The 22,690-nt window shown below is 41.2% G+C and overlaps 1 protein-coding gene across 1 annotated transcript in view; it reads left to right on the forward strand.

The window, feature by feature from the left end:
- Positions 1-22,690, forward strand: part of CLVS1 (clavesin 1) — a 156,178-nt gene that overhangs the window by 109,230 nt on the left and 24,258 nt on the right. The window contains exons 4-5 of the mRNA XM_043483595.1: positions 16,630-16,740; positions 21,209-21,444. Coding sequence (XP_043339530.1) covers positions 16,630-16,740; positions 21,209-21,444 — 347 coding nt within the window. The remainder of the gene's footprint in view (positions 1-16,629; positions 16,741-21,208; positions 21,445-22,690) is intronic.

Here is a 22,690-nt window from a genome sequence, read left to right on the forward strand (position 1 = left end):
ATTCCCTCCTCCTCACCCTCACTCCCACCTCCACCTGCACCCCTAGCATAAATGTGCATCTCTAACAGTGCCAGATCTGCTCCGGGGAAATAATGGGAGAAAAATAATTGAAGTGTTACCCTGACAGTGGCATCTTCATTTCACCAGGAGATCAGCACTATGGGAGAGGAATGATTCTTTAATGATGGATCTGCCGGTTGCAGAAAGTAGTGGGGATTAACTCTCACTGCTGAGTTAACACCCGCGTAAGTCACAGCAGACTCACTTGCTGAGAAGGCCGACTTCGGATTTTTTTTTTGGTGTGAATTTGAATTCATTTAATCCTAACTTTGGGAAGCCTCAATAATAAGCAAGAAAAAGAAAAGCTAAAAGACGAATATCAATTACGCGCTGGGGTCTGTGGCATGTGTGTGTGTGTAAGGGTCAAGAGAGAACAAAATAAGAACTTTTATCCTGATTTAATATTCAATTACAGAACTAGAGTTAATGGATAAAATGTTAACATAAAATTAAGTACAAAGGAGGATAACATTATAACACTGAATAAGATCCCTGGAGTGTTATTCCTCAAATAGAAGATTACCATTTCTTAAGTCAGAACTCCAAGGAGGGCCTGTGATGAGGACAGCAAATTTGAATTGTGCTGATACAAAAAGACACATTTTAGGACTTCCCTGACAGTCTGTGATTAAGACTCTGTTCTTCCAATACAGGGAGTGCAGGTCTGATCCCCGGTCAGGGAACTAAAATCCCACAATGCCATGGAACATAGCCAAAACAAACCAAAAAACACAACTATTTTTTTTTTTCAATTATTTTTATTAGTTGGAGGCTAATTACTTCACAACATTGCAGTGGGTTTTGTCATACATTGACATGAATCAGCCATGGAGTTACATGTATTCCCCATCCCGATCCCCCCTCCCACCTCCCTCTCCACCCGATTCCTCTGGGTCTTCCCAGTGCACCAGGCCCGAGCACTTGTCTCATGCATCCCACCTGGGCTGGTGATCTGTTTCACCATAGATAGTATACATGCTGTTCTTTTGAAATATCCCACCCTCACATTCTCCCACAGAGTTCAAAAGTCTGTTCTGTATTTCTGTGTCTCTTTTTCTGTTTTGCATATAAGGTTATCATTACCATCTTTCTAAATTCCATATATATGTGTTAGTATACTGTAATGTTCTTTATCTTTCTGGCTTACTTCACTCTGTATAATGGGCTCCAGTTTCATCCATCTCATTAGAACTGATTCGAATGAATTCTTTTTAACGGCTGAGTAATATTCCATGGTGTATATGTACCACAGCTTCCTTATCCATTCGTCTGCTGATGGGCATCGAGGTTGCTTCCATGTCCTGGCTATTATAAACAGTGCTGCGATGAACATTGGGGTGCATGTGTCTCTTTCAGATCTGGTTTCCTCAGTGTGTATGCCCAGGAGTGGTATTGCTATTTAATCCCTTTGGAGCTGATTGAGATGTTCTATAATGGTCAGATGATCCCTGATGACATCATCCTGCAGCTGTGTGTGTGTGTGTGTGTGTGATATCATTAAAAGAATTTTCTTAAAGATAATAGGAGCCTCTGGAAGCCTCTAATCTGAAATAGAATATCTTATTGGTGTAATTTTCAATAAATATGGTGGGTTTTGCTGGTATAAACTATAAAATCCTTGTAAGAATTTGTGTTACTAATAAAAAAACAGGAAAACCATTTTCCCCAAGGTATTTTATAATGATGGAGGTAGGAAATGTCCAATTTTATCAGTAACAATCCTCTCTCACTTGGCCCTTAAATTCCTGAAGATTCTCACAGTTGAGTTAAAAGCATGAGCTGTAGGATTTAAAATCTAACAGATCCTATTAGTGAGATGTTATTTTCTCTGGGATCATTTTTTTTTTTTTAAACTATCCCTGGGACTTCCCTGGTGGTCCAGTGGTTAAGACTTTCCCTTCCAATGCAGGGGATGAAGGTTCGATCCCTGATCAGGGAATTAAGATCCCACATGCCTTGGGGTTGGGGCCAAAAAACCAAAACATAAAAAAGAAGCAGTGTTGCAACAAATTCAATTAAGACTTAAAAAAAAAATCTGTCCCTGTAAGTGGCTTCGTCCATGGTAAAAATCACTCAATTTTTTATAATGGTTACATTTACTAGAGAGCTGATTGTGATTTTTAAGTTGTGCTCTTAAAACGGCATTCAGGCTAATGCAACATATAAACAAGTGTATAAAACTCTTGTAAAGTCTGTATAACTGCCAAAATTCTTTTGCAGATGTCTTTATGAATCATAAAAATGTGAATACATGATCTCTAGAGATGCTTAAATCGAATGCTGAATTTCACAGCACCATTTGGGTAGTTGTAGCTGTGGTAGGATTTAGCGAGAATTTCCTTTGGATAGTAGAGTAAGTGGCTACAAGATGAAATAGGGCCCATTCCACGTGACAGACAGATGAGCTTAAAAAAGAAGTGTATGAGCTAGTTTTTCAAAGAAAAGAAAAGAAAATTCCCCCAGATCAATAATTTACCCTCCACGTTCAAGGTTTATTTTTTGTTTATTTACTGAGCGAAGCGGCCATCATATATAGGCAGTAAAAAGCAGTCCTCTCTGAGTGTGTGAAATGAGACTTGGGCTTTGTTCAGGTCCCACCTGACTGATTCTGGGGTCCCAGGCCACAGTAATCTGCTAGTTATCTCCATGGGTTCTGCCATCATCAGCGCCCTGCTCTCAAGATGACACCAAATCAGGGCTTAACATGGTCCCATTTAAAGAAAAGAGTCTGCTCTCTCCTAACCTCAGACAAACATAGGTACACTTGGTTTTACTAAGAGAATGAAAGTTTAGTTTTTATCTGCTGCTCCTGGTTAGGCAGCTTTCCTGAGCATGGATTCTTCTTGCACAAGGAGCTCATGGGTTGGGGCTTTGTGCATTCTGGGGTTCCCCAGTATTCTAGGGTGTGAGTCCTTCATTTCCAGTCACATGCAAGAGAGAAAAAGAGCATGGAAAAGTCACATGTAATTTGAGTCTGAAAGTGGTGAATCTTACTTCCACCTACATTCCAGTCTCCAGAACTTAGTCGTATGCTTTACCTTGTAACAGGTGGGGATGGGAAAAGTAGTTTAGCCAAGCTCCGAGTTGGAGGAGATCAGGGAACTGATGAGTTCCACCAACTCCATCGCAAGGAGGAAGGAGCATATCACAAACAAAGGTTGTGGCTTTGTCCTAACAGAATCCTCCCTGCTGTTTATTTTGGAGATGAGTTACTGGTAGTTTTTGATATGGAAAACAGCTGTGTATTTAATGATTAGAAAATCAAGTGTGTTCAAACACAAGAAAATTTCCAGCTGACTCACATCTCCTGCAGAATGAGGCTGTGGTAAAATGATAACTGTGCTGGTGCAATGCTCCCTAATAAGACAGGACCAGTCCGGTTCAACTTTAAAACTTCCAGAGTGCTCATTAGGAATGCTTGTTCATTTTGTTCTAATGACAACTGTAATTCTTTACATGACAGCACTTTCAGACCAGGAGATTGGTCCTCTTGTAAAGATCATGTGAAGTGCTCACAGCTAATGCAAGATTAAGGTATTTTAACTAGGATTTGAAGTTTATACTTTGAAATGTTTGTTTTATCTCAATTAGTAAGCTTATGCAGCTTTAAGACCCCTATGAAGATTACCCCCAGTCCAAATTTTGCTGACATATAATTTATGTGAAAATATGGTAGGAGATACAAGCTTCAACTATAGGAACTGACAGTTCTGGGTTCATATTCATTCAGTCTCTTACTTGATGCATCAACTTGGGCAAGTTTTTAACTACTCTAATAAGACTATGCTTCCTCTTCTGTAAAATTGGGATCATATAGATACATATATTAATATTATACTTATATAAGATAGTAAAGAGTATGATATGAGATAACATGTATAAAATTTCCTGGTAGATACTAAGTGCTCAATTTTTAGCTATTAATTACCTTTGTTGATTTTTATGTTTTCACTTAAATTAGAATATATCTACTAATACTTTAATATCTTGTTACACTTATTACAAGCTTGGTTACAGACCAAATTTATTTGTGTGGTTAAAAGTTAAACATTTGCCTAAAGATTTGCTTTGATGATCTCTGTGTTTCTTCCACCATGCTGCTTTCTTTAAGAGACATCATAGTTTTGTGAGTCTCAGGACTAAAGGATGAAGAACATCATACCTTCTGGCATTGATTTCTTGGGCAAATCAGTAATTCAAGCAATCTAGATTTCTTCATAAATTTGCTTTAAAATAATGAGTCAGTATCATCTATTTACCACATAAGGGCCCCGAGAGAAATGTGAAGATGAAGTATTGGGTACTTACCATAATGTATTTGCTGTTTAATAGTCAAATATAAGCCTTTTTAAAGGTCACTGTGGTTAGAGGAGCAGGAATTATTTTTATGGCAAATTAAGTTTTCTTTGGTTGAGCTCTCTTCATTCATTCTGGAGCTATTTCTCTACTCTTCTCCAGTAGCATACTGGGCACCTACCGACCTGGGGAGTTCATCTTTCAGTATTATATCTTTTCCCTTTTCATACTGTCCATGGGGTTCTCAAGGCAAGAATACTGAAGTGTTTTGCCGTTCCCTTCTCCAGGGGACCACGCTTTGTCAGAACTTTCCACCACAACCTCTCTGTCTTGCATGGCCCTACACAGCATGGCTCATAGTTCATTGAGTTAGACAAGGCTGTGATTCATGTGATCAGTTTGGTTAGTTTTCTGTGATTGTGGTTTTCATTCTGTCTGCCCTCTAAGGGACAAGGATAAGAGGCTTATGGAAACTTCCTGATGGGAGGGACTGGCTGTGGGGGAATCTGGATCTTGCTCTGATGGGTGGGACCATGCTCAGTAAATCTGTAATCCAATTTTCTGTTGATGGTTAGGGCTGTGTTCTCTCCCTGTTGTTTGGCCTAAGGCCACACTATGGTGGGGGTAATGACACCTCCTTCAAAAGGGCTTATGCCAGCACTGTTGTATTCAGTGCCTGTGACCCTGCAGCAGGCCACTGTCAACCCATGCTTCCACTGGAGACTCCTGGACACTCACAGGCAAGTCTGGGTCAGTCTCTTGTGGGGCCACTGCTCCTTTCTCCTGGGTCCTGGTGCACACAAAGTTTTGTTTGTGCTCTCTAAGAGACTGTTTCCCCAGCCCTGTGTAAGTTCTGTAACCAAATCCCACTGGCCTCCAAGGTCAAATTCTCGGGGATTTTCAGTCCCTTTGCTGGATCCTCAGGTTGGAAAATCTGTTGTGGGTCCTAGAACTTTCGTAACAGTGTGAGAACTGCTCTGGTATAATTGTTCTCCAGTCTGTGGGTTGTCCACTCAGTGGCTCAATGGCAGGGCTGATGGCAACCTCCTCCAAGAGAACTTATGCTACATGCCATGCCTCCCAGGTCTGCTGCAGCCAGAGTCCCTGTCCCTGAGGCAGGCCACTGCTGACCCTTGCCACCGCAAGAGACACTCAAACACTCAGAGGCACAAGGTTTTGCTTGAGCCCTCCGAGCGTCTCCTTTCATACCGTCCATGTGGTTCTCAAGGCAAGAATACGGCAGTGGTTTGCCATTCCCTTCTCCAGTGGACCACATTTTGTCAGAACTCTCCACCATGACCTGTCTGTCTTGGGTGGCCCTACACGGCATGGCTCATAGTTTCATTGAGTTAGACAAGGCTGTGGTCCATGTGATCAGTTTGATTAGTTTTCTGGGATTGTGGTTTTCATTCTGTCTGTCCTCTGATGGAGAAGGATGAGAGGCTCATGGAAGCTTTCTGATGGGAGAAATGACACCACCCTTATGGCAGAAAGGGAAGAAGAACTAAAGGGCCTCCTGATGAAAGTGAAAGAAAAGAGTGAAAAAGTTGGCTTAATGCTCAACATTCAGAAAACAAGATCATGGCATCTGGTCCCATCACTTCATGGCAAATAGATGGGGAAACAATGGAGTCAGTGAGAGACTATTTTTTTTTTTTTTTTTTTGGCTCCAAAATCACTGCAGATGGTGACTACAGCCATGAAATTAAAAGGCGCTTGCTACTTGGAATAAAAGCTATGACCAGCCTAAACAGCATATTAAAGAGCAGAGACTTGACTTTATCTACAAAGGTCCATCTAGCCAAGGCTATGGTTTTTCCAGTGGTCATGTATGGATATGAGAGTTGGACTATAAAGAAAGCTGAATGCCGAAGAATTGGTGCTTTTGAACTGTGTTGTTGGAAAAGACTCTTGAGAGTCCCTTGGACTGCAAGAAGGTCCAATGAGTCCATCCTAAAAGAAATCAGTCCTGAATATTCATTGGAAACACTGAGGCTGAAGCTGAAGCTCCAATACTTTGGCCACCTCATGTGATGAACTGACTGATTGGAAAAGACCCTGATGCTGGGAAAGATTGAAGTTGGGAGGAGAAGGGGATGACAGAGGATGATATGGTTGGATGACATCACCGACTCAATGGACATGAGTTTGAGTAAGCTCTGGGAGTTGGCGATGGACAGGCAAGCCTGGCATGCTACAGTCCATGGGGTCACAAAGAGTCACAGATGACTGAGTGACTGAACTGACGGACTAACTTTGCTGAGTTCAGCTCTGCTGATGCAGACTGGCCAGGCTGGATGTGTGTGCTGTCTCCCCCTTCTCTCCTCCCAGTGGTCACCTCCTTGAGGACAGTCACCTCCTTGGACACCTTGCCTGGCCAGAAAAGAGATTGACAGAACCCAGGAAGAAAGCAGTTCTCCTATTTGGAGCCCTATTAAGTATGAAATTTTAGAAATATAGTTGATTTTCTAAAAACTTGTCTACCACATGTGAGGTAGAAATTAGGGTAACCTTTTGGCAGATATTCTACTTTTAATGTCACAAATATCTTTGGTCTGTAACTAAGCTTGTAATAAGTAAGTGCACTAAGATATTAAAGTCTTAATAGATATATTGTAATTTAAGAGAAAACATTAACATCAATAGAGGTACTTTAATAGCTAAGAATTGAGCATTTAGTATCTACCAGGAAATTTTTATATATCTTATATCACACTCATTATTTTTTAATTTATTTTTTAATTGGAAGAAGATTGCTTTACAATGTTGTGTTGGTCTCTGCCATACAAGAACAGGAATCAGCCCACCGAAATGTTGTGAAGTAATTAGCCTCCAACTAATAAAAAATTAAAAAAAAAAAAAAAAGGAACAGGAATCAGCCACAATGACACATATATATATCCCCTCCTTCTTGAACACTCTTTAAATTTTAGTCACATTTTCTGTTGTCTTGGCAAAAATTTGATAGGCACATCCCATGAGATAGATAATTTTTAATCTGATTCCCTTCCTTCCTTCCTCTCTCCTTTCCTTCCTTTAAATTATTATTATTATTTTTTAATTCTTGAAATAGAGATTATCTACTCAAGCTCATTCTTAGGAAACAGTGGGGCTAGGAAAAACATAGGGATTCCTGGTGGCAAACAAACCCTTGAAGACTCTCAAGCATAGTCACATACATTTATTAATCACCAAATCTTTGGTTAGCTCTTTATAGAAAGCTTTCTTATTTGGCATCTGCAGGATTTTCAGCCTTCCCTGATCTCCACCTCTGGCTTTCTCTACAGTTTATTAGCTCTGTTCTAGCAAACTGTTGTAGGGCTTCCCAGGTGGCACTAGTGGTAAAGAATCTACCTGCCAATGCAGCAGACCCAGGTTCGGTCCCTGGGTTGGGAAGATCCCCTGGAGCAGGAAATGGCAACCCACTCCAGTCTTCTTGCCTGGACAATCCACGGACAGAGGAGCCTGGTGGGCTAGAGTCCATAAGGTCACAGAGAGTTGGACACAACTGAGTGATTGAGCATACAGACACAGGAAACGACCATAAACCACAGAAGCTAACCTCTGAGTTCTGTGTCTTTCTCTCACACGAAGGGTCTCTATTTCCCTGTCTCTCCCACTGGACGATAGATGAATTAGAGACAGGAGTAGGTCTGTATTCCCGTACCCTCACATTTCATTCATAAGAGGAGATCAGTAACTGCCGGTGAACTGTTGAGCAGGATTGAATTGAATTGAAAAGATCAGCAAGGAACATGGCATCGATTGTAGCCAGGGAAGTTTCTGAACTTGATCTGCTCTCTGGGCTGGTGTGACAGAGGCCAGTTTTGCCTATTCTGTTTAGAATAATTGCCAAAAGATTATAATGGTTCTAGGATCTGCAGAGAAAGAATTTCAATCTCTCGCATGTCCTGCTCTGAACCTGCATAAAGAGCCCAAGCCCTTCCTACACCAAAGAGAACACTGAGTTGGTACATCTTCTCAGAAATCAATGATGCCTTCCAGGAATATTTTTGGTCTTTGTTGTTTAGACATTAAGTTATGTCCGACTCTTTTGCAATCCCCATGGACTGTCCATGGAATTTTCCAGGCTAGAATACTGGAGTGCGTTGCCATTTCCATCTCCAGGAACATATATTCAAAGAAAATTCATAGTCCATAGTCAGTGGGAGCTATTGCTCAGTGGCTTCCCCGATAAACACATTCTGTTCTCTCTCCTACTTGCAACTGATGTATGTAAAGCATTTGGTATGTACTTGCTATGGCATGAGGTCTCCATTTCCTTGCAAACAGGTGGATATGTGACTTTCACACTAATGAGTACCACGTGGTGTAATATAAACCCATCACCATGAAATATAGCATTTTTAGAAGGCTCTCTTGCATCAGTGAAGCCCATTTATGTTGCTCAAAATGTTTTTATCTGTCTGCTTTGATGTGGGAAATGGGCATCATTAGTAGGACATGCACGCACTGAAGAGATAAATCCTAACTCCATGCTCATTTCTTCATGGTGCTTGCAGACCCACATACGTGCAGTTTTATGAATGAAAGGAGATGCTCAGAGCTAACAAAGGGGAGGAGGCAGACACTCTGAAAGACAGCTCACATGCTCATCATCTCTCTTTTCTTCTTTGCCTTTGGGTTTCAGAGGAATTTTAATAGATGTTGAGAGGGTATTTGTGAATTTGAGTGGTCCTATTCCAATTTCCACATAAGAGCAGTAGAAGGAGGAGGATGGGAGAGAGGGCAGACAGGGTGAGCAGAGCTCACCAAGCCTCTCAGGGCACTGTGATTTTGAGGTCAAGCATGTCTTGAACCCTGTTGGAAGTATGTTAGCCTGCAGGCATTTCAAACTTTAGCCATTCACATGAGCAAGTACTTCATTATCCAGCAGGAAACTCGGCCAACTACCACCTGTAACATCTATGTCTGAACATCAAAGAAATAGAGAGGAAACAGTTTTACCTCTATGACGTTGCTCCTCAATCCTGATCAAACACGAGAAAAGGCAGCTGAGTGATGTTTGAAGAGTGCCAGTGTGAAAATAAAGTGCCCATTTAAACATGAAGGGTATTTCTAATGGATTGCAAGAATCACTTAATGCTGTCCAAGACTCCAAAAGAAAATTAAGAAGAGCCTCTTAGAATGTGCTTCAGTATTGTTGTTTTTCAGTCACTCAGTCATGTCTGACTCTTTGCAATCCCATCAACTGCAGCATGCCAGGCTCCTCTGTCCTTCACTCTTTCTTAGAGTTTGCTCACTCATGCCCATTGAGTCAGTGATGCTATCTAACTATCTCATCCTCCTTCTCCTTTTGCCTTCAGTCTTTCCCAGCATCAGGGTCTTTCCCAATGAATCTGCTCTTCTCATCAAGGACCACAATATTGGAGCTTCAGCTTCAGCATCTGTCCTTCCAATGAATAGTCAAGGTTGAGATTTCCTTTAGGATTGACTGGTTTGATCTCTTTACAATCCAAAGGACTCTCAAGAGTCTTCTCCAACACCACAATTCAAAAGCATCAGTTCTTCAGAACTCCTCCTTCTTTTTGGTCCAACTCTAACATTTTTTGTTTAACATTTCACATAAGGCAGAAAAGATAAACCTTAGCAATTTTTCTACTATGCTTAAGAAAATGGCGACTACTATGTGGGGGAGTTTGAAATATTCACAGTAATCACATTTAAAATTTTTGTTTTGAAGTAATTATAGACCTACATGCAGCTCTAAGAGCTAATATAGAGACATCCCATATAACCTTTATTTAGTTTTCCCTACTGGCAACATCTTGCAGAACTACAGAGCTATAGTGCAACCAGTATATTGACAAAGACACAGTGCAGTGATTGAACATTTTCATCACCACAAAGATCTCTCTTGTTACCCTTTAATCCATCAAACAGGGCATTATCAGTTACTGTCTCTCTGGGAATTCCTTCCAGGGAGTTGACCTTGATTCTTTAGTTAGCCTCAGTCCTGGGTTCAATGGTTGTTCCCCTGGCCCACATTCTGGATCAGGAAGATCCCCTGGAGGAGGGCACAGCAACCCACTCCAGTAATCTTGCTTGGAGAATTCCACAGAGAGAGGAGCCTGGCAGGCTACAGTCAATGGTGTCACAAAGAGTCGGACACGACTCAGTGACTAACACTTACTTACCTTATCCTCCCTTGACCCACATACCTGGCACTTCATTGAAAGAGTCATGCTTCGTCCATGTTGCTGTGACTCTGATTCACCCTCTTATTTTCCACAATAAAAACAAACCCATTTCTAATACTTAATCCACTGTTAGGTTTAAAAACAGTAGAATGTACAGTAGAAACTCCTCTGTCTCCTCTTTCCTAGTTGAGTTTATCCCACTCAACTAACTTTCCCAAATTCTTAAAAAAATTTTTTTCCTACATGTTCAAACTTATTTCTTATTACCCCATCACTTTCTTGGTCACTGGCTCCTGCTTTCTTCAAGTCAGTGTTACTCTACTTTCTACTCTCTCTGGTATCAGATACTTATTTTAATAACACTCAAAGGTGATGCTATTTATCTGATAAAGGGAAATAAGGTAGATGGATAAGAACAGTCTTCTCTGAGTTTTCAAAAAACAAAGAGGGAATCCTGACCTCAGATTTTCACGTCATTCATTGAATCAGTGCTCCATGTAAGAGGGATTTCAAGGTAGCACTCTTTGAATGTGGAGTTAGAATGCCTTTGGGACTGGTTTGAAAGATACACTTGCTACTTTGTCCAGTGTGAACATGTATTTGTGTGACTTGAGGGCTAGAGGAAGGATTGATTATAGTGATGTTAGCACTCCAAGCTACCTCTTGTGTCACTATAAGTCTGAAGAAAAATGTTGGAGAGGCATGACTGTAAATATTTAAAAAGGACACCAAGGAACACAAACCTGACCTCAGCAACTTAGGGTGTAACTAGAGCTTAGGCAGAGAAAGTGGGAAAAGGAATCAAAATCCTAGAAAGCCGTGACAATGATGATTTCTGCCAAGTGCTTTAAGGAATATAATCCAGTGTTTGTCCTATAGGAATACAATAATAGGTATGTGCTGAATTGAAGAGGTACAAGGTCTAAACTGATTTTGAGTGAAAAATTAAAGACACTAAATCAATCATTAGAGAAAGACAATTTTCTGTTTTCCCTTCTATTCTGTAAACTCTAATTTTTATTATTTGATACTGATTATCTGATATTATTTCACAAGCATCAAGTAGACCATCAATTAAGCCCAATGTGAAAAAAATATTATCCCATTTAGAAAGAAAGTAGGGGACTTCCCTGGTGGTCCAGTGGCTAAGACTCCACACTCCCAATTCAGGGGGCCCAAGTTTGATCCCCGGTCAGGGAACTAGATGCCACTTGTTGTAACTAAAAATTCTGCATGCAGATGAAAATTAAAGATCCCACATGCTGCAACTAAGACCCGGTGCAGCCAAATAAGTAATAAATAAATAGATAAATAATGAAGGGAGTGAAGGAAAGGAATGGAGAGCTTGGGTAATCATTAGTGCTGTTCATCAACACTTGTGGTTTTGACTGGCCAGAGGTAGAATTCTACTTCTTGATTCCCTAGAACACAGGCACGTATTTGGCCTGTAAATCTGAGAGCTGAAGCATGTCACTTCTGGCCACCAGCCTTAAGAGCAAAGATGTGATCCCCACATGGTTTCTCAGTATGATGAGCAGTGCTACTCCACACAGGGAGGCTGTGTCCTGGGCTGAGAGCAAATCAAGTCAGCTTCTGCCAACCCAACAAAGATATTTCATGTGAGGGAAAAATACATCTTTACAGTTTTCAGTGATAAAGAGCAGGGGATGTGTGTTACTAAAACATAACATAGGCTGTCCTGAATGTTAGAAAATTGTAAAAGTATGACTTTCGCAGTGGGATGGTAGGCGTTTCTTCTTTTCTTCTTTCTTTTTGTATTTTCAAATTTTTTCAGTAATGTTTTTTAAATCTATTTTGTGCTTTTATAGAATGGGTAAATTTTTTGTAATAATGAAATATTTAATTTAAAGTAAACTGAGGGAAAAATAAGTTTTATGATTTGAATATATTTACAATTTAAAATATTATATTTTACTGATAAATGCATGAAATGCACAAAAATTAATGACATTTTCTTTTGTTGTTGTTGTGCCAGTTGGGTTATCCTAACACTTATGCATAGATTGAGAAGTGTTTGAAACCAGAAAATGATGTTATAAGAGACTTAAAATGTGTAACCAGAGATAGAGGAAATCATGCTATGTGGATGATGACAAGGACACCTGCAAAACAAATTTTAAAATTCACAAATCATGAGTTCCCCAACAGCAAGGAACCAAAACTGCTCCTTTTTTCCCAAGAATCTAATGATTGATGCCATTTTCTTGAACCTGGAGTATGTTTTTGGAGCATAGAGTTTAGTTGCCAAGAACTCAAAAAATAAAATGTTATACTGTCATAGTATCAAAGTTTACTGTCTTGAGATAAGTCTGCTCCAGCCCCTAAGAAATGCACCTCTCTGAGGGTGGTGGATCCCTTGGGGTCCTGGGAGACGTCTGTGAGACAGACTATTTCTCTTTTATCTGTGGTTTGCTAATGAGATTAGGCAAAATGAGTAACAATGATGGGCATTGCATAAAAGATTGTTGTGTTTGTTAATTTTTTCTTCCCTCACTTTTCCCTGTGCATAATACACACACACACACACACACAACACACACACAACACACATACCCCATTACGAATAATGCAGTCAGGCTCATTCAAGGATACTAGGAACATTTGCACATTAACCTTATTATACAAATGGGCTTTACAGGTGGTGCTAGTGGTAAAGAACCCACTCCAGGTAAAGAACTCCTGCCAATGCAGGAGACACAGAGACATAGATTTGATCCCTGAGTTGGGAAGATCCCCTGGAGCAGGAAATGGCACCCCTCTCCAGCATTCTTGCCCGGACTCCCATGGACAGAGGAGCCTGTTGGGTGACAGTCCACAGGGTCGCAAAGAGTCAGACACAACTGAGTGACTGAGCACACTCATTGCACAGAAGGGCCTTCATTTGAATTTTATACAAGGGACCTGAAGAAAAGTGAGCCTGTGTCAAAACGTCAAAATCAAGGCGTAGGATTTTACATGCATTACTGTACATATTTGTTTGCCAACCTGAATGAGAAGCCAACCTCAATAAAATCCTACACCTTCAAGAAGGTAGACTCGAAACCAGGATGGATCCACAGACTACTGGCAGGTCTCAGCTCTGTGTTTTTTCTTTCAGTCTCTTCTGAAGACAGTGTTGCTGTCTTTGAGAACTGAGTTTCCATAGACTAAAATTAAGACTCTAGGTTTTTTTTTAAAGGTTAGTATTTTCTTTGAGATTTTACCTAGTGCCTCTGCAGTATTATTTACAGGGTTTTCTTCCATTTTACCAAACTAGAAATTTAATAAATAGACTCTCAAGAGAAATAAAAACCTTCTTACTGGCCGTATTGTTACCGAAAGAGTGTGTGTGATTTGGCTGCTCACTGCTTAAAAGCCAATAAACAGGCCAGGTTGGTGGAAAGGAAAGTTTGCTTTATTTCAGATGCTGGCAAATGGAGGGAAGGGTGACACACATTTGTCCAAAAGCCTACTCCTCCCACCCCCACTAGTGGCAACCAGTGGGGCAAGAGCTTTTATCGACAGAAGGAGGGGTGCTACATGCAGAAATAACAGTCAGCTCCGACAGTCATCTTCAAATTGGTCATGGGTGGTCTGACCAGCATCATCTTGGTTGTTTTAGGCAGAGTTAATCTTCAGTTCCGGGGTCCATTTGTTCCATCTCTTTGTGGCCAATTCTAGGAATTGTGGCAGCTCGTGTCCTGGGCACAGTGTGGTCATCTTGTAGTTAACTTCTCCACCTGATGTTTGAGTTTCTACAAGACAGCTCACAGGATATGGCTCAGAATATTATCTATAGCCCTGGAGAAAGAACTAAAGGTCCTTGACTATGTTTAATGACAATATTATCATTAGTCTCCTTGGACTATTTTCCTTTGTTTCTGCATTTCTCACTTCTCTGATTAAACTTATTTTTTGACTGAAATTTTCCACAAACAAAAGGCAAGCAGAGGACATGGTGGGGGGCAAGGACCACAGGATACTGCTTCCTTTCACAACTGAAAAAGATTCTAAAACCCTAGTTTACAGATAAACGCTTTACATTCATTCTTCTTCTACAGCCCCAGAACCCACGTGTAGCATGTAAGACAATGAATTACAGTTATTTTTAGTTCTGAATTAACAAGCTCAAGAGGCCCCAAAAGACTGAGGTTATTGCTTAGCACTCTTCGCAAAGAAAAAACTTCTGGGAAAGGTCTTTCTTTTTAAGAAACCAGTGAATTTTTAGATCCCAAGCTGCACCTAAAAGAGAAAAGAAACTCTTATTAAGAACTTCTACCTTGTTGAATTTACACTTGAAATAGTGTGAAATCTTGACAAATGTACAAATGGGTATAAACAGTCTTTTCACCCTTACTTGGTGGTTGTCATTAAGTTTTCAAAAGATAGAATAAATGAAACAAAAAATACACAAAGAGCCGCAAAACAAAGACCTTTTATTGAAATGGTCTAGTTTAAGCTTTAAAATACTACTTTGTACTCTGTAAAATGTCTGAGTGTGTGCTGAGTCAGTTCAGTCATGTCCAACTCTGAAGGCTTATATGCAAGCTAAGTTGCTTCAGCCGTGTCTAAATCTTTGCAACCCAATGGACTGCAGCCTGCCAGGCTCCTCTGTCCATGGGATTCTCCAGGCAAGAATACTGGAGTGGGTTGCCATGCCCTCCTCCAGGGGATCTTCCTGACCCAGGGATCAAACCCAATCTCTTGTGTCTCCTGCACTGGCAGGCGGGTCCATTACCACTTGTGCCACCTGGGAAGCCTGTAAAATGTCTAGAAATAGAGGCAAAATTATTGTCTAGATAGAGGCAAAATTATTGTTAAGTTTTTTTTAAAGGTCAACCTTTAAGCACAGTTCCATGTCCTTACATTGGAAACTAGGTCTCAGTGTAGAAAATGCCCAGGGAGCCTATAGACTCAAAGGGTTCTGAAAAAAGTTAATAACTCTCTTTCCTTGTTACTAAAAAAGATCCACACAGCTCATTTCATACACTGCAAGGAGCAGCCAGCGGCCTGAATAGGAGACTTCTGCTTTCACTCCATCTTGCTAACATTCTACAAAGATGTTTGTTGCGATAAAATTGATAGCCATAATCCTTGACAATTCGAATCACGTTAGATGTCCCTTCTTTTTTAATTCCATTAACCACAGTGAATGCAATCTTCGGAAACCCTGCCTCAGGAGCCCAGAACCTGGTGCTGCGGGACTGGCTCAGGGTTCATGGTCAAGGTCCTTTGCTCTGTGGGTCTAATTAGCACCCAGAGCAGCTTCTCAGTTTCTAAGCTTATGCCCTGAGCTGGATTCTAAAATTAGAAACAGTTTTAAAAGTATTTATATTTCCTATATTTAAAAAACTAAATTTTATTTTATAAAAAGCAAATATATATTATATACTTATATAGTACATTATACTAATAATACACCCTTCATGTGTTCATCTGCAGAAAAAGAGGACCTCAGTTAGGGGAGTCTGCTAGCCCATCAATGAGTATGTGTCTGTCCCTGGAGCCTACTGGGGGAGGGTGGGTCCAGGGATGAAATAAGGAGCTAGTTCTGAAATCGGTGAAAAGGAAGCCACAGATGTTGGATGTTGTCAGACTCAGAGTCTTCAGGGAGCTCCAACTCTGAACAGCCTTTGAAATCCTTTTCCACCAGCTTCCTACACAGCTTCCATCACCCAGAAGGTTTAGTTATGGTCATGATCCCTAATCGGGGAGGGCTGGAGCAGGAAAGCAGAGAATGAGGGTAAACAGAGTCATCTTGTAGGGCTCGTGAGAACTGAAGGCTGGCTTCTCTGATGCCATGGAGAATCCCAGCCCCTTCACCATCCAGGCTGCAAATGTCCCAGTGCAGTGTCAGGGATCACATGATTGTGACTCAGAAATGACAGGCCTGATGCATAATATCTTAGTTGTGGAGTTGCAGGGGAACACAGACATGATGGGAACAGAGGGAACCTTAACGACAGGAAGGTAGGTGTGTTTCCTCTCTCTTCCACCATTCGCTGATGTTTCAATTCCTGAGAAGCAGCAGGCCCTCTAGCAGGCAGTCCTGCTGGACCCATCTAACCTGTGATGCGTGCTGATCACTGTGTGTTTCTCTTTTTCTACCCAGGACAGCTTTCCTGCCCGCTTTGGAGGAGTCCATTTTGTCAACCAGCCCTGGTACATTCATGCCCTGTACACGCTCATCAAGCCATTCCTTAAAGACAAGACCAGGAAACGGGTAATGAAAACAAAACCCAAAAAGGGGAGGTTCAGAGGGACAACTGCAGAGCCCCTCCACTCAAACTCCCTCTGTCTTTATTTTTCACTGTGGTTTTTGTTTTTTGTTTTTTTTTTGCTTTTCTGCAGTCCCTGAGCTTTTGAGCCTCAGCTGGAGGTTTGCAAATGGCCTGGATTTAATCAATAATTTAGTGGCACTGGGTTAGTTTAGAGTCCTGGTGACAAACCAAAGGAAGCATTGAAGGCATGCAAATGCCAGATGCCCCCTTTACAGTAAATGCTTGTGGGAGATGCCAGGTCAAACAGCTTCCTGTTCACCGAATATTTTAAGAACTTACATTTTGTCCTGTGAATGTGTTATCTCTATGAAGAATGTTAATGGTTTGCCTTTTTCCCCGTGACTCTTGGGTCATAGCTGCCAGCTCCATCACCCTTGAGGCCGGGAATGCATTCTTCTTTAGAAATAATAATGCTCACAGGAAAAAGGCTTTTAAAATCTTGATTGCATCAGCTGATGACATTTGGGAAGCCAGCATCCTCCAGCAGATTTCCCACCCGCCCCCCCCGCCCCCCCGCCCCCAGCATTCTGATTAGCTGAGAAACCCAGCATTCTTTAACCTCTCTGAGTCTCTGTTTCCTCATTTATAAAATGGAAAAACTAACACCTGCATCACAGAGTGCTTGGGGTAATTTTATGAGACACACAGCATAAAGTCATTCTGGTATGAGAGATTCCGGAACACTCATTTCTCTTTCCTATTTAGCTCTCTTTTCTTATAAGCTTTCTGATTTCAGCTATCACCTAGCTCAGGGACACCACCTCTTAAGGGAACAAGAGTCAGCCTTACAGCACCTCATATAGGCCGCTGGGCTTCCCAGGTGGCCCTAGTGATAAAGAATCTGTCTGCCAAGGCAGGCGACGCAAGAGATATGGGTTCAATCCCTGGCTTGGGATGATCCCCTGGGAGAGGGCATGGCAACTCACTCCAGTATTCTTGCATGGAGAATCCCATGGACAAAGGAACCTGGCAGGCTACAGTCCAAAGGGTTGCAAAGATTCAGACACGACTAAAGCAACTTAGCTCGCATATAAGCCTCTATGCCCCAGGGACTCCATCCTGGGGAAGAGCTCAGAGTACTCAGAGGAGAGTGATAACGTGGGGGATCCCCCCCCCCCACATATACACACTCTGCAGGGTTCCCAACTCCTAAAGCTCAGCTGTTTCCAGATCATTAGAAAACATTGCCTTAGGGTATGGGATGAAGGGTAATTCTCCTGTCTGCAAATGAGTGTGGAACCTGGGACTAGAATTGACCAGCCTCAGGAGGCAGAGGCATTCTAGGACATTCTGAGATCTGTCTGGGGCTCAGGACGGTGATAAGAGCCAAGAAGTGCCTTGTACGGTTCCCAACATGGCATCGTGCTTCCCACTGGCCTCTTCTACTCAGGAAGGAGCCACGGCATTTCCAACCATCGTGAGTGCTCTGCCCCTGAAGGAAGGGGCTTCCTGGTTCTCTGGGTGCAGAACAGAATCTGACAAATGGGGATTCTGCTTCCTACCTGCTGAGTTCCTTCACTCCACAGTACCCCCAGAGAGAGGGCCAGTTTCAACAATGCTCCTTTTCCTCTGAGAACTGGAAGTTTTGGGTGGGTGTGTGGGTACCAGGACCAGTGTTTAGCTCCAGCTTTTCCACATTTCAAATACTATAATTCCTCTACTGAGACATTCTGCAAAAGTCAGACTATGTGAATTTCTTTCTTTTTTTTAAAATTTTTATTAGTTGGAGGCTAATTACTTCACAACATTTCAGTGGGTTTTGTCATACATTGACATGAATCAGCCATGGATTTACATGTATTCCCCATCCCAATTCCCCCTCCCACCTCCTTCTCCACCCGATTCCTCTGGGTCTTCCCAGTGCACCAGGCCCGAGCACTTGTCTCATGCATCCCACCTGGGCTGGTCATCTGTTTCACTATAGATAATATACATGCTGTTCTTTTGAAACATCCCACCCTCGCCTTCTCCCACAGAGTTCAAAAGTCTGTTCTGTACATCTGTGTCTCTTTTTCTGTTTTGCATATAAGGTTATCATTACCATCTTTCTAAATTCCATATATATGTGTTAGTATGCTGTAATGTTCTTTATCTTTCTGGCTTACTTCACCCTGTATAATGTGCTCCAGTTTCATCCATCTCATTAGAACTGATTCGAATGAATTCTTTTTAACGCTGAGTAATATTCCATGGTGTATATGTCAGAATATGTGAATTTCTTAAAAAAAAAAAATTCTTGTTAAAATTCAGTCATACCCAACCATTCAGTGTCAGAAAATGTACGTTGTTTCTTGAAGTGCTGCGGTATTCTTGTGAAGAATTTTAGCACTTAGCTTCTTGTCTCCTTCCTCTTTAAATGATGTCATTACATCCCAAGTTAAAATTCAGTACAACAAGGCAAGGTAGAGAGTAAGGCTCTGCCTTCCAATGCAGGGGCTGCAGGTTCAATCCCTGATCAGGGAACTAAGGTCTCATATGCTGCAGAGTGTAACCTAAATTTAATTTTATAGAAAGCAAATATTTATTATATACTTATATAGTACATTATACAATAATATACACCCTTCAGACATGTTGTGAGTTAGGTTCCAGACCACTGCAAAAAAGCAAGCATCATGAAAAAGCAAATCACATGTATGTTTTTTTTTTCTGTTTCCCAGTGTACAAAAAAGTTACATTTACACTATACTATAGTCTATTAAGTGTGCAATAGTATTATGTCTAAAAAAAGTTCAATTAATTAAATTGATTTAAATTAATTTAATTAAAGTAATTGTATTACTTTAATTAAAATACAAAACAACAACAAAAAATTGTAATAGTTATATCAAAGATCACTGATCACAGCTCACCATGGCTAATATAATAATCATGAATGAGTTTGAAATATTAAGAGAATTATCAAAATGTGACAGAGACACAAGGTTTGCTAACACTTTAGAAAAAGGGCACCAATAAACTTGCTTGATGTAAGATTGCCACAGACTTTTGGTTTATAAAAAGTGTAATATCTGTTAAGTATGCAAAGCACAGTAGACAGGGATGCCTGTACTAACAGTTAAACAGTGTAATGTAATACTTACATGATATATTATTATACTATATGTAAGTATTTTAAAAATCACAGTTATTCATACATTTCTTCATGGTTAAGTGTGCGCATGTGTGTGTATAATTGATGACCCTGTACTCGGGAACAATTAATGCACATTGAGCCTGCAACATGAAGAAGTGTGGGAATCAATGTCATTATACAGATGCACTTTGAATAAACTTTCAGGAGTCGATTCCTAAATTACAGGCAATGGTAATTATTGACTTGTGGCTTATCCACTTCATGGATTTGTTTGAAAATGTTATTTGGGGGTGTTTTCTCCCCTACAACTAATTACATCACCATCCATTATATGTTTCAAAGATGCAAACTTGTTTGTTGAGGGTATTGGCAAATCCAGACAGAAACAGAAAATTGTTGCAAAAATATCTCACAATAAATTCTCACGTCACAGTTTCCAATTCCATTACTTAAGAAGTGACTGAGATTTTTCCTTGTGCCCACACCACCCTGGGAGCTAGGAGAGTATTAGAAGGGTTTTAAAAAAATGGTCCCTTTACTGAACATCCTGCTCTTCCTATGGGGATTGTTTCACTCTTGAGTAGCTCAGTTGTCCAGCTCTTTTGCCATCCCATAGACTGTAGCCCACCAGGCTCCTCTGTCCATGGGATCACCCAGGCAAGACTACTGGAGTGAGTTGCCATTTCCTTCTCCAGGGGATCTTGCAGACCCAGGGGTGGAACCTGTGTCTCCTGCATTGGCAAGCAGATTCTTTACGACTGAACCACCAGAGAAGCCCTCTCCTATAGGGCAGAAAGACATCAATGAACAAATCAGAAAATCTTAGAAGTCATCTCACAATGAACAGTTAATTTGGGGAATTGGGGAGAGTCAAGTGGGCAGGTGTCACTGGGGCAGATTGAGGAAGTCTTTGCCACTAGATGTAGGCCTGGGAATGATGGGGAACATTGAGCAGGGTCTAGAGGATGCTTAAGGAGAATAGTGCGATGTGGTGTGCGTGAAGCATGATCAGGGGTTTGGAGGATATACATTCCTACTCTTTTCATCTGCAGGGATAATTAAGAGATGACTATATGTGTAAATTTGGACCATGGCCAAAAAATACCCAATTTATTCATGAACTTCATTTTTAAGGACTATTAATTCAGCCCCTCTTCTGAGCAATAAATTAACATTTTATGAAGACTAAGCCACAGACACAAAATTGAATGCCTCTTTAAACTCCATGATCACCAACAATGCATCTACTTTGTCACTGCTAGACTATGTATTAGATTAAACGCTTGATCATATGTTTTGGATTTGTTTCCTCGCTAATTATTTTTTCTTTCCAGATTTTCCTGCATGGAAACAACTTAAACAGCCTCCACCAGCTAATACACCCCGAATTTTTGCCATCTGAATTTGGAGGCACCCTTCCTCCTTATGACATGGGAACATGGGCCCGGACGTTGCTCGGTCCTGACTACAGCGATGAAAATGACTACACTCACACTTCCTATAATGCAATGCATGTGAAACACACATCCTCCAATCTGGAGAGAGAGTGCTCACCCAAGCCAATGAAGAGGTAAGGTCTGGGTTAGCAGAGCCTCGCAGGTAAAGCTCAAGAGGCATTTTTGATGTGAGAGCTATTTCGGGTAACCCTGGTGACTCAGATGGTAAAGAATCTGCCTGCAGTGCAGGAGACTCAGTTTCGATCCTTGGGTCAGGAAGAACCCCAGGAGAAGGTAATGTCAACCCACCTCATTGTTTTGCCTGGAAAATCTCATGGACAGAGGCGCCTGGTGGGCTACAGTCCATGGGGTCACAAAGAGTCAGACACGACTGAGCACGCATGCATTGTGAGTTAAGTAATTGAAGACCTTTATGGGCACAGAACTTGAATAAAATAAATTGCAATACATTCTTAGCTGATTTCACCAAAATTAAAAGTAAATGCGGCTTGGCTAGCTTGGAAATCCTGTCATCCCCATTGTGTGAAAGAAGCAGTAGAAGGCTTGGCCCTCGGTCATGCCGTGATTACAGTTCTGGTCTCGAGGGAGTCTGTTAATTCACACAGAATGAAATGTGGGACCTTTGGGACACATTGGAGGAAAAAGCAACCTGCTAGAAAATGTTGCTATCATCGATGCATTTGGAACCATTTATTGAGCATTTACTTGGCCACAGGCACTGGGAGTAGGAAAATGAATAAGAACATAAAAGAAAAAAAAACAGAGAAGAGGGCCTTGGGAAAATCTGCCAAGCAAGACCTCTAGCAACCTGTTTCTACTGTGAGTGACAGCTGAGCTGGGCTCTGAAGGATGAGAATCAGTAGCCCAGGCTTACAGAGGGGGAAGGACAAGACAGACAGAGGTGTGGAGGCTGTGGAGAGGTGGGATATTCTGGTGTGGCAAATTGGTGTGAAAGGTTCAGGGGTGAGAATGGGAAGGAAGTTCTAAAGATGGCTGGTTGCAGGTGGGGAAGTACATTGTATGCTGTAGTCAATAGAAGACCATGAGTGAGGGCTTTTTATATTGATATACAAATAATGTGTGAGTACTTTCTTATTATAATCAGTAAAGCCTTATTTTACCTTTTCAACCCCTAGTCCCCAATCTCAATCTCTATGCCTCCCCAAAGGAGGAGTTGGACTGGGATGGGCCCTTCCATTCTCTTTTCCATACATTACATATAGCTATACACACCCAGAGAAAATATCCAATATTGTGTATTGTGTGGTCTAGTTCAATAGGGCTGCTGTAACAAAGTACTGCAGTCTAGAATGGACTAGGTGCCTTAAATCAGGGGTCCCTAACCCAGTATTGGTCCAA

The sequence above is a fragment of the Cervus canadensis genome, chromosome 12 (assembly GCF_019320065.1).
Source record: "Cervus canadensis isolate Bull #8, Minnesota chromosome 12, ASM1932006v1, whole genome shotgun sequence".
Classification (NCBI taxonomy): domain Eukaryota; kingdom Metazoa; phylum Chordata; class Mammalia; order Artiodactyla; family Cervidae; genus Cervus; species Cervus canadensis.